The sequence below is a fragment of the Cryptomeria japonica genome, chromosome 5 (assembly GCF_030272615.1).
Source record: "Cryptomeria japonica chromosome 5, Sugi_1.0, whole genome shotgun sequence".
NCBI lineage: Eukaryota > Viridiplantae > Streptophyta > Pinopsida > Cupressales > Cupressaceae > Cryptomeria > Cryptomeria japonica.
Genome location: NC_081409.1, coordinates 279,700,798 through 279,713,568, shown reverse-complemented (window position 1 = coordinate 279,713,568; position 12,771 = coordinate 279,700,798). Strand labels below are relative to the sequence as shown.

Genomic DNA, 12,771 nt, shown 5'->3' with positions numbered 1-12,771 from the left:
TGCTTTTAGGATTTTGAGTAAGTGAGTGAGTCGTCTGGACTAGGGTTAGGCCTTAGGAGTTTCCTTTTGATATTTTCAAGCCGAAGTCCAGCCAAATTTTGAAAGATTATTAAGCATCCTTCCGAAGATTGCAATTTTGAAATAGGATGAGCCTGCCAAGAAGTCAAGTATGTCTCAGGATGGGTCCAGTTAAGATTTTGAGCACAAATTCAAGTTAGGTCTAAGGGTTAGCATTTTGTGATTAAATTATACATTTTGTCTGGGCAAACTTTAACCAAATTACGGAAACAAGGTAACCGATTCCTGGACTTGAAGACGACCTAACCCTGCATGATGAAGTGATCTGAAGACCTAAATTTTTGATATTTTGGCTTATAAGGACAAAATCGCTCCTGTCCCTCTCTCAGGGACTAGGGCGAAAGTGATATTTGGTGCATCTTGGTTATTGACTTGTTTTAATTGTTTTATGCAGGGTCGCCAGGAGATACAATTGGACGTGAATCGAAGATTTTGAAGATTTTGATGACTCAAAAATGACAAGTTTTTAAAGTTTAAGCCCAAATCGCTCCTATCCTTCGCTGAAGGACCAAGGCCAAATGGCTTACTTAGATCGTTTTGGGCCTCATTTGATCAAACTGAAGCATCAAGGACGCAATGAAGGATGAAATGAGCATGAAGGAGTATCCAGACTTAGTCGTTGGCAATGAAAGATTGAACTTTTGGCCCAGCAAGGACAAATCGCTCCTGTCCCCCACCCAGGGACCAGAGCGATTTTCTTCAAAGAGCACCTTCTTGGACATTTTTGGATTTGGACTTTTGTTCATAGCTTGCAAAATGATGGTATCTTCCCCAGCAAAGGAAATTTGAGATGAAAATTATAAAGATTTGACCTTGAGGACCAAAATCGCTCCTGTCCCTCACTGAAGGACCGGAGCTTGTTTTTCAAGATTGCACTGTTCTTGCGGGATCAAGACAATTTTATGATTGGAAGAGATCAAGGAGGGCATGTCTTGTCCATTGAATATAATTTGAGTAATCGACAAGCAAGAAAATATGCTAAGATGACAAAATCGCTCCTGTCCCTCACTGAAGGACCGGAGCTTGAATTCCAAGTTTGCCTTATCCTTGCAAGATTTAAATAATTTCGCGATTCGAGGAGGACAAGGAAAGTGTGTTTTGCTCATTGAATATAACTTGAAAGGACCACAATGAAGAAAATCAACCCAAGTTGCAATAGGCGCTCCTGTCCCTCACCAAGGGACCAGAGCGATTCTTAAAGGAAGCTCCTGTCCCTCTCCCAGGGACCAGAGCGATTTTCTCAAGAGACAAGTTTTTTGGCGAAGGAAGAACAAGTTTTACGTTTGAGATGAGAAAAGGAAGGCATAATCGCTCCATTGAAGATAATCTTGAAAGATTGCAAAACACAAGTGGAGCCTATAATGGCCAAGGCGCTCCTGTCCCTCACCCAGGGACCAGGGCGAAAAACACATTATCAAGTCTTTTCCTCCAAATTCGGATGAATCCAGGCCAAGGCACAGGATGGCGATGTTATTTAAAGCGCTACAAGGAACAACGAAGTTGCAAAGACCACAAGACTTGATAAAAAGGGCTATGGCGCTCTTGTCCTTCACTCAAGGACCAAGGCGATTTTCATAAAAACAATCATTCCCTTCCAAAGCCACACCAAAGCAAGGTCGTACAAAGTCAAAAATGTCTTTCGAAGGACGATGAACAAGGAACCAATCTTAAAAATTGACTAACTAAAGCACAAATGCAAAATTCGCTCCTGTCCTTCACTGAAGGACCAGGGCGAAAATCCTAAGAAGGTCAATTTTGCCTTGAGAAAGCAAGCAAAACATGCATAGAGCGAGAGATGATAATCATTGCCTACCTCACATCATGAATTGGCGATTTGGAAAATGAAGTCCAAAGATAAATGGTAGAGCGCTCCTGTCCCTCACCAAGGGACCAGAGCGAAATCTTCAAGTATGCCTAGTTTTAGAATGCCACTTTTGTTTCCAACACTCAAGATGGAGTAAGCAATGACGTTTTTGCCTTGAAGGATATTGAAAGTCAATATGATCATGAATGTGTGCAATAATGCAAAAATCGCTCCTGTCCTTCACTGGAGGACCAGGGCGAAAATCCTTGGAAGAGCTCATTTTGTCTTGAGAGGGCGAGTTAGGTATGCATAGAACAAACAAGGAAGATCATTGATTGCCCTGCAACATGAATTGGCGATTGGAAAAGACAAGGACCAAGGGCAAAAGGTGGGATCGCTCCTGTCCCTCACCAAGGGACTAGGGCGAAAATATTTTAAGATACACTCCTTCCAAAGATGGAATAAATCAAACTCAAGATTCCAAGCGAAAAGGCCATTTTGGACGTCCAAGATAAGACTTTGAATATGAAAAACAAGAAATATAAGGCCAAAATGAAGGGGCGCTCCTGTCCCTCTCCCAGGGACCAGAGCGATGTTGATAGATGTCCCTTATTCCTCCCATGCTTAGGCGCCAATATTTTTCAAATTACATTAAAATGCCAAATTCGCTAAAAACGTGAAAAAATTAATTAAGTTGGCATTTAATAAGTTCGCATGGGCATTTAATAATTAATTTAGGCCTTTTAAAAAAATCGAAATTTTAATTGCAAAGGCATTTAAATTAACTATTATTAAATTAAATAAAAAGAGAGCGCTTGGGATATTATTTTTAATATTTTATAAAGGTCGGCCTCCTCTTTTATTTAATTTTTATTTATTTTTGCCTATTTTCCAAGTCGGCCTATGGGCAATTGCAAAAGTAAGCGCCTATATAAGTGAGGTATGTTGAAGCATTTTAATCTATCATTCAATCATTTGTTCAAATGCGATTTTGAAGAAGCAATAGAGGTGCGAATTTCAATCCAAGAAGGAGTGCGAACTTTGTTGGAGGTTAGAGGTGGAGCGAGTTTTCCTCAAGGCGTTGAAGACCCAAAGGGTGGTGAAGTTGATGAAGGAGGCGCATTTGCTAGAAGACTTCGATCTTCATTTTGCCTAGCGAATTTCTTAATTTTTGCATCTTTTTTAGAGCTAGTTCTCAAAGAGAGGTATGGCAAGATATCCCTTGTTCAAATTTTGAAATTTTAAATTTCCAATTGCATAGTCATATTTAGGAAATGATAATTCAAAGATTTATCATGAAGTTTCCTAAATTTAAAACTTAAATCCAGTCTATATTTCTACGTTCCAAGGTATATTGCTCATTATGAAATGTTGTGTAGATATCAAGATGGCGACCCCGAAGATAGGAGCATCCACTAGTCGTCCAGCCCTCATGAAGGAAGATCAAAGGAATGAAGAAATGGAGACCAAGATCGTGTCAAAGTGGAGCAACATTGGAGATACCAACCTGGGAAACTTCAGTGTGAAGAAGTTTCGAGAGGTCCCTTGCATTGGAAATCCATCACCTGTCGCAAGGAGAATAATTGAGAGTGGCATTATCAAGGTGGCCGACTTCCCTCCAGCAATCCAGTGCCATGAGCTGATGATCGAGTGTGCCCGCCATTATGACCCACAGTCAAGATCGATCGTGTCCAAGGAAGGAAACACTTTGGCTTATCTTTCAGAGGAGGCTATCAGTGAAGCACTCCATCTACCAGAACATAAAGATATGATTTACAAAAGCTTGGAAGGAGCTAGATCCATGTACGAAGATGATCCAGACACTTGCTTGAGCATCATCAACAAGAATTGGTTACTCAAAAGTCGTCCTCGCCTAAGCAAGATTCCCAACACACCACATAGGATCGACTTCCAGGAGGAGTACAGAGATTTGATAACCTTACTCAATCGAGTTACAGGGGCTCCTCAAGCCTTCTATTTTGAGAAGTGGATGTTCTTCTTCATCCAAGTGATAGTTCAAGGAAAAGGAACAATTCATTGGGCTAGAATGATTAGCCATTGCTTGGACGTGCAGTTAAGAAGATTGAAGGCTACCAAGTCATTCCACATGAGCTCGTACATCATGTATGCCTTGATCAGGAGTTTTGAATATGCAGGACTACCTCACAGAGGAGCGATTGGAAGAGGCCCTGGAGAAGTCAGAGTTTGTGACTCTTATATACACTTGCATCATCCACCTGGGAGTAATTACAAGTTAGTCAATGATACCTTCACAATGAACATCACCAGGACACTGCAAGGTGGGATTCACAATCGGCTATCTCAAGAGGCACAGGAACTTGTAAAGAGGTATGGTGCTTGGTTTATCCAATTCCAGAAGTTTACATATATTAGAGTTCATGGGTGTCCTTCACCTCCATATATGTTGCCGAGATATCCGACAGACAGGATAGTACTACTTGAGGTAACTAGGCAACTGGCAGCTTATGCGAAGGCATTCAGACATAGGCATGGAAATGGAATTCTTGTACCTATCATACTAGGAAATTCAGTTGAGGTATGTCCTAATGCTCCAGCTTTAGATGATGCAGAAAGAGAGTTGGCCTTATATTCATTTTCATTCTTTTCATTGAGGGAGAATTTTGATCCTTATGGGTATATAGAAGAGACAGTTGGTAGAAAATACAAGCATGAATGTCAGGTAGAGGACTTTTGGATGAATCTCTCAGATGATTTAGAAGTGAAAAGAAAGATGCATTCCAGATTGCCTTTAGATTTCATCAGGAAATGCAAAGTTTACAGAGTGGCCGATCAAGCTCAGGACAGTGGCAGGCACCTCCAGTCATCCTATGATAGAGAGGACAAGGCAGTAAAGATAGATTGGAATGAACCTGAGGTTGTGGACTTAAAAGCTTTGATGGCCCCAGTTTTGTCCTGTACTCGCAGATGGGTTGATGTGCAACATCAAAAGTTGAGAGAGCAGAACATACCTATGACTTTTACTTTGGAGGAAAGATCGGAAGAAGGAGGAGCAAGCGTAAGTGAAGGCCATCCTCATCCTAGAAGCACAAGCGAAGGCAATCCTCACCCCAGAAGCGTAAGTGAAGGCAATCCTCATCCTAGAGGTGCGAAGAGGAAGGAAAGACCTGAGAAAAGAGAATCTTCCAAAAGGAAGCAAGAGGCTAATCGAGATCGCTCATCCGGCACATCTTCTCGACAAGAGAAGAGGACACTTGAAGTGGAGGAATCTACGGAATCAATGGTTCAGAATGATAAACATGAAGAAGGACAGGCATCTCAACGTTCATCAAGTCAATCTCCCCAGGTCAATGAGCTACATGAAGACAAGAATGACGATGAAGCGACATCTCCTCTCCGGAAAGAAGAGCCATTACCTAAAGAAATACAAGTTAGAGAGACAAGGTCCGCCATTCCAGATTGGTTGAAGGAGAGACTAACGAGGGTGATTGTGATCGAAGACGAAGATAATGTGATTGATTTAGATAACCTTGTTGGAAATTCTCAGGGAGTAACAGAAAAGAAGAAGGCCACCAAAATGTCCAAGATGATCAGAGATGAGACAGGGTCCAGGAAGTTGCAGATAGCTACACCGGCAGTGGACAAGTACGAGGGTGAAATCCTTGCAGAAGAATATGATGTAGAAACCGTTGAGCTTGGTCCACTCACCACCGAGCAGGCAATGGATGAGGCAACTGATTCATTTGAGGCACTTAAAGATAAACTTAAGGAAGAAGTGGAAAAGAATAGAAAACTTGAGAGAGAGGTCGGTGCTTGGAGAGGCTACTTTAGCCACCTCAGTCAGCCTTTGGGACGTCAGGATCCAGCAGTATCTCCTGTGCAAGCACTTCCCCTTGAATCAGTTGGTGAGGCAGAGAGAGTTAAGAGCTTGGTCCAGCTTATGAGCTCTTGGATTGACAAATCCCATACAGTTGTCGTTGAGTTTGCAACAAGAATGATGCAGACCATCCATCGAGCTATCCAGGTCCTTGAGATCATCCATAACCTAATGATAACAGTGGCCGCCTTTGCTCATACTAAAGATGTTATCATTCCTGTTCTTCAAGTAATCAGGCAAACACCAAGGAAGACCTTGGCACAAGAAAAGATAATGGATGGAGGAGTTCATAATTTACTCCAGTGGTCTACTTTACTCCAGATGAAGGAAGTTCTTTTCGAGGACACCAGCACCAGATGCAATCAAGTGGAGGAGGTCATCCATCCAATCCAGGACAAGGTGTTTGGGGTTTTATGTACTATTCTTGGCAGAAGAATCGAAGTTGAGACAGATGTGGATCTTCAAGAGTTGGAAGAAAGGGTCAAGATCATCTTTTGCAAAGATGAGAATGTTATTACAGATGAGCAAAGAGATCAAATGTTTGCTACTATGCTCCTGATTGAGAAAATCAAGGAACTCGAACCTGAATGGGACGCAGCTCTTCTCAAGGCCTTTGATCAGATTATTCACTTGGAGGAACGAATGAGGAATCTTCCCGAGATTCCTATTTCTGAGATTGAAGGAATCGTGTCCAGATTCATTGCATATGCTAAAAAGGAGCATTGGAAAGGGAATAAGATTCTAGAAGAGAGGTTGTTATAGATGACATGGCACCTTAATTATCATTGGTCTATGTTTCCTAGATTTTTGTGCCAAATTAAATATTTGGCTATGCATTTAATATTGTTCAATAAAAAGGGAACTTTTGTAATAAAACCCTAATTAGGGTTTAGGTGTCAGAATCTCAGCCGTTGATCTTCTTTTGATCTGGGCCGTTCATTGTAATTGAGGATGCTATATATACCCTCATTCATTTTCATTTTGTATTTTTAGAGATAGTTAGCAATAAGAAATAGTTAGAAGTTTAGAGCTTTTGGAGAGAAGAAAGTTATTTTGTAGCAAGATTTTGTTTTGAAGAAAGAACTTCAAGCAATTGTTGTCTATTTTGGCTTTGAGATCAATAAAATATTGAAGTTATGGTGTTTTATTGCAATTCTTGTGGCTATCTTCATGGTTGTTTACTTTCTTGAATCATTCTCAGTCAAAGTAGTATTTAAGTTTGAAGGACTTAGTGTTGGGCTTGATCTTTGGTGAGATTCACGTTCCAAACCACTAGCTTCTTACTGATTGTAAGAACGCCTTGTGTGGTCAACTGGAGAGACTTGAATTACTTAAACCTTCAATCATCATTGAGCTTTGGATATGTGCCTTTGTGGTAGTGTCCATGATCCTTGATGAATTGAAAAATCATTTGTTACCTTAGAAGATCGCATCAATTTCAGTTAGGTTGTTATTTCATGGCAATATTGAAATTGGTAGAATCTTGCCAAGTCTAGCCTACATTAGGTCATTCTTAGGATTAGATTAGAATTTATCCCTTGCAAACCCTACCTTTTGATCTTTTTGAGGATTTGTTAGTTTAGAGAAATCTTGTTCCTACAACTCGGAGGACGTAAGGCCCCTTGATGAAACAGCATTCACAACGACCACTGGTGCTTATCCACACATACAGACCCTACATAAAAGAACATTGGAGTCACCCTGATTGATCCTTTTTTGCGACATCTTCAGCAATCAGAGGCTTTATTCAAGAGAGGATAAGGTACCCTTGGGTATTTTATTCTGTGTATGATTGTGTACAAAATACACGTCAACACGTCCCAACATAACTTCCTGACAAACTCTTCAAAACCTTTAAACACTGAAATTTGTCTTAGAATAAGACTTCACAAATTTCCAAACCTCAACCTTTGAATACAACTGCGAAATCTGAGAGCCTCCACCAATTCACCAGCTAAAGAGGAATCTTTCACCACCAAAACTGACCTTCTCAAGAAGGTTTTCGTTTTCCAGAAGCTAAAGATTAACCAAGTTCTACCTCCCAAACCACAAGGGTTTCAATTAGAGAAAATAGGATAAACTGCATATGAGCGCTAAAACCCCATTTTATAACCTTTTTTCCACGACCTTTCTAGAAAACACAATATTAAATCATTTTATTAATTAAACAAGCCTTATGTCCCTGGAAAGTGATTTAATTATTCTTGGCACATAACATCACTTTATCAGTGTTCCAACATTTAAAACTTTATATTCTCAATCCAACAAGCTATTATAGTAAGGTGCCCATTAAATTATTTTAATTAAAATAGCAACCTTAGTAAAACTAATTAAAATATAACTTAATATTACACCTGAGTTGCAGGAATGAGTGAAAAGCATCGAAATCCAAAACTAACTGGAGTGATACAAATGATGAATATTAAGAATCAGACCCAACCGAGTGACTTACTATAATACACGCTCTTTCTAAGAATCTTGAAAAACACACTAGAAGTCACGAGTTCGCAGCAGATGGCTAAGCCTTTGAAATAGACGAATAATGGTCACAGGTTTGAATTCTCGGATTCAATTGCTGCATGAATCAAGGAAACTCAAGTGATCAGAGGTTATACAGGCTGCATTATTAGGATCCAGCAAATTGGATTCCAGCTAGTGCCATTCCTCCATGCCCAAAAAATCAGATTTCTAACCACTAGAAGATTCTAAGCATCACACTCAACAATCTATCACAAGTCCTTGTGTATCTCACAAGCCTCTATAGATTCAACCATTGAAACTTGAGCATCGCACCCACCAAAACTCTCTAACAACTCCCTCTCACGAGCAGTGGTTGTTTCAATCCATAGAGACCTAGAAGATTTTAGTACGTTGAATTACATGTATAGATGAAGCACTTGTCGTGTATCTCACAAGCCTCTATAGATTCAACCATTGAAACTTGAGCATCGCACCCACCAAAACTCTCTAACAACTCCCTCTCACGAGCAGTGGTTGTTTCAATCCATAGAGACCTAGAAGATTTTAGTACGTTGAATTACATGTATAGATGAAGCACTTGTCATGTACTTGGCAAGTCAACAAGTATTTACCGATTTTTTTGCTCGATGATTTTTTCTGCCAAAAACTGACAAATTTTACTCGTGAAATTTTGGTGGAAAACTCGCCAAGCTTTTGGCACAAAAACTTGGTGAGCTTATGGCAAAAAAATGTCTACAACAATAAAAAATGCCCAAACACGTCAAGAAATTCCCAGCACCCCCTCAATCGTTGGGTTTTTCTCACATCTAACACCTTGTGTAGCTTGCCACCTCTGCCCATCAAACCCATTTGGGTTTCCACTCCCAAACCCCCAATTGTTATTGGGATCTCTTGTCATATAAAAAATTTGATTACAATGAGGGGGTCTAGGAGTGGAGACCAGAATCGCGAACTTATACAACTAATTTTATCACTATCATAATTTCATTCATCAATGATAAATTATCATACTGTCAGTATCAAATATTCAAATGTGATTATTAGAAATTTAGAACCTTTCCCAAAGTTTTCACAAAACCAAGGAAAAGGAAGATGTAACATGTTGTAATATGCAATTTATGAATTATGATGAATCATGATGATATTCAAGAATATCATCAAAAATTCATAACAGTTGTTATCTAACTTCTGATTTCTTGTCAGAAATAATCACTAAAATTAGGGTCTCATTTCTTCTAATTTCTGCACCACCAGAACACCATCTAATTGACCCCTTAAAAAATCTATTTTATTTTCCTCCGTTTTAATTATTTAGTTTAAGGTTGATTTTTTTTCTTTTTGCTATAGTTTCAAACGTTGTGGATAGTCCGCAAGTAACTGTAGTAGTGACAAGAAGGACACCACTTGGAGGCATGGCACACTAGGTCCAGAGGCAGTCAATAGTGGTTTGCAATTATTGTTGCTTAAGGATGAGAGAAGGCATCAATCACCTCAACTATCACCTTGCAAGAATCTTTGGCCAAGATGTGCAGCGATTATACAAGAAATGGAGGTTGTCCTTGATTTGAATGAGAAGGAATTAGTAAAAAAGAAAGAAACTGAAGCAATTGAACCTGAATTTAATTCTCCTCATGACATAAAATTGCAGCACTACATTTCAAGTGAGGTTATGGGAGTAAACAAATTAAGTTATTAATATAGTCGCCACAAGATCTAGGTATGGAGATGGTAAATCTCCTAGTGACTATCAAATATAGGGATATTCATGTTTGAACTGCTAACAAGTAGGTATTTAGGGATTTCAAAATATGCAAAGAAGCAAAGAAGCATGCACATAATTCCAGCAAATAGTTACTGGCGATTTCAATATTTACAGGTACAGAGAGGTAGGAGATGTATAAATATCATGGTACTTGGATACCATTTGAAGTCAGAGTACAAGAGTTAATGAACAAGAATATGGCTATATTATATATAAATAGAGTTACCCGGCGATGTGTATACAGGGTTGTGAACCCAGTTCCTGTTCCTATACTGAGGAGCACTACGTTTGAGATGAAGTTATGGGAATAAAGCTATTTATATATGAATATAGTCTCCACATGATCGCGGTATGGAAACGGTGAATCTCCAAGTGACTGTCAATATAGGGGCAGTCGTGTTTAAAATTGAATAAACTGCTAACGAGAAGGCATTTTGGAATTTCGAAGCCCGCAGACATATGCAGATGCATATACACATTGTGTATCTATTATTTCCAAAGCAAATAAGTATGACCAAACACATACACATTGTATATCTATTATTTCCAAAGCAAAGAAACACGCGCATACAAACGCACATATATAATGTCATCTGCATTTGCAAATCTATAAGCATATATATACGTGTGTAGGCTTAACCTCCTTCTATCAATTGCTCATTTAAGACATCAATATACAGCATATATACGTTGTATATATGCCATTTCCGGAACAAAATGGCACATACACAGAGGCATATGCATATACACGATGTATAGCTAAGGTATCAGTTCCAGAAAAAACCAGCAAACATATACAAGTTTGCACAGACAACATATAGACAAAAGCAGGTGCATAATAGAGCTATTTTTTAAGAGGGTATTCAAGATTTTAAAACAAGCATGTTTGTGTAAACATATGTTTCATCTTTTAACAATAGCTACTATACAAATTAATCATCCATCAAAATTGTCCAACACCAAGAAGCGCATACACACAGGTGTAAATACTAAAATATGCGCGCTTGCACTAAATCTAACAAGTGGGTATTAAAAATTTCAACACTCACAGCCCAATAATTCTTGTTAGAGATGTTCCAGCCCCCTCCATAGTGCTTGAAATGATCAAGTGGGTCACGTCTATGCGTCCGCCTCAGTGCTAATATTAGCGAACTGTTCTTCTCCACAATAGCAGGCGCCGCGGCAGGCACAGACGACTCCAAATATTTCACACCTAATAAGAACAAAACATCTTCTCTCATTAACTCTTCCAAAACATTTTTGCTTGTTTGTCACCAGAAAAGCGTCTGTAACTCTCACCATGATAAATACTCGTTTCCTCTTCCACCGCAAATGCACTGTGAAAACTAAATAGAAGCGTCACCAAGAGCATACACATTGAATATACTTCGAACTGGTGCTGTTTCATGGAGGCCATTCTAATTTGCTTTCCACTGGTTGAGCGAGATGGGTATTACTATTCCTTTGGACTCAGGTCTTCTTATATGTACCTTCCAATCTCAACATTCATTAGATCTTATGAATGATAAGAGTGGAAGCGAACCAGCTGTACTGCTGATACTTGACACGTACCAGTATTTAAAAATATCCATTTTTTATTTACTCGTTAGGGACGCGGATGAATGTCATCTATCCTACTATGCGTACTCCGACTACCGAAACGCTAATGTGGATCGTTTTCCGATCTTCCGATTAGGTGAAACAAATTGGAGAATATATTCTTAATGTGTATATGCCATTGTTTGCTTGGGAAATTGTGAATTCGTAAATCAAATTGGACATATACTTAATGGATATATAATTGGTTGCTTGGAAGGTTGTGGTTTCGTGAATTATCAGACTACTGCTTCTCAGTACTACGATTTTAAATTTTGAACCGCCTGCTGTTTAACAGGTGTTATCTGTACTCAAAGTTTTACTGCTTATCCATTGAAAATTTCAATTATAATTAAAATTTCCCTGTCTTAGCGGGCCGGAAGATGCATTTACCGCATAAATCGGCGCATGCTGTATTTTAAAACGGACGGTTTATGCCATTTTACCAACAGAGAGAATATAATTATCTGTCCATATTCAATATATTATAGGGGCTTGCAGTTGTCCCATGTTGTGCTGTAACAGGTTAATTCATAGAAAAAAGTTGTGATTTAAGTAGGTATTGTCGATAATATGTTTTTAATTTTAATATGTTTTTAATTTTGACTAGTACTTGTTTTATGTGGAGCTGAAAAGGGTTAGGGGGAAGGAAATAAGTGTTTATAAATATGTGATGCATACATATATCAATAAAATATTTTTAAATTTTGAATATGTTTAAATATATTTTTAATTTGGGTTATATTTTTAATTTGGTTTATGTGGAGGTGTAAGGATTTTGTCGATTAAATTTTTGTTTTTTTTGTTTGTTTGGTTAGTTTGGGTCATTTCCAATCAACATATTCAACTAAGAAGACACTCAATTTAGAAGTCACAATGAAGTCCAAGAGCTTGAGAACCTTATGGGCTTGCCATTAGAGCACAACCTCATTGACAATTGTCAATAAATATTTGATTTATGTAGCTATTAGTAATATGTTTCTAAGTTTTGGGCATTTTAAAAAGATATTTTAAATTTTGCCTAGTATGTGTTCTACGTGGAGGTGTAAAGGGTTTACCGATAAAAATTATTATTATTTATAAATATTTGATTTATGTAGGTATTAATAATATGTTTCTATGTTTTAAGTATATTTAAATATATTTTTTATTTTGAGTGAGAGCTTTTAATGATATATGTGAGTAATAATCTTA

At 38.4% G+C, this 12,771-nt stretch overlaps 1 protein-coding gene across 1 annotated transcript in view; it reads right to left on the bottom strand.

Annotated features, from left to right (window-relative positions):
• Window positions 1–11,670, bottom strand: part of LOC131039591 (uncharacterized) — a 44,766-nt gene extending 33,096 nt beyond the window's left edge. Inside the window, exons 1-2 of the mRNA XM_057972381.2 lie at window positions 11,281–11,670; window positions 11,031–11,194 (exon numbers count right to left, since the gene is read on the bottom strand). Of these exons, the coding sequence (XP_057828364.1) occupies window positions 11,031–11,194; window positions 11,281–11,398 (282 nt within the window). The 5' untranslated portion in view covers window positions 11,399–11,670. The remainder of the gene's footprint in view (window positions 1–11,030; window positions 11,195–11,280) is intronic.
• Between the last annotated feature and the right edge of the window lie 1,101 nt (window positions 11,671–12,771).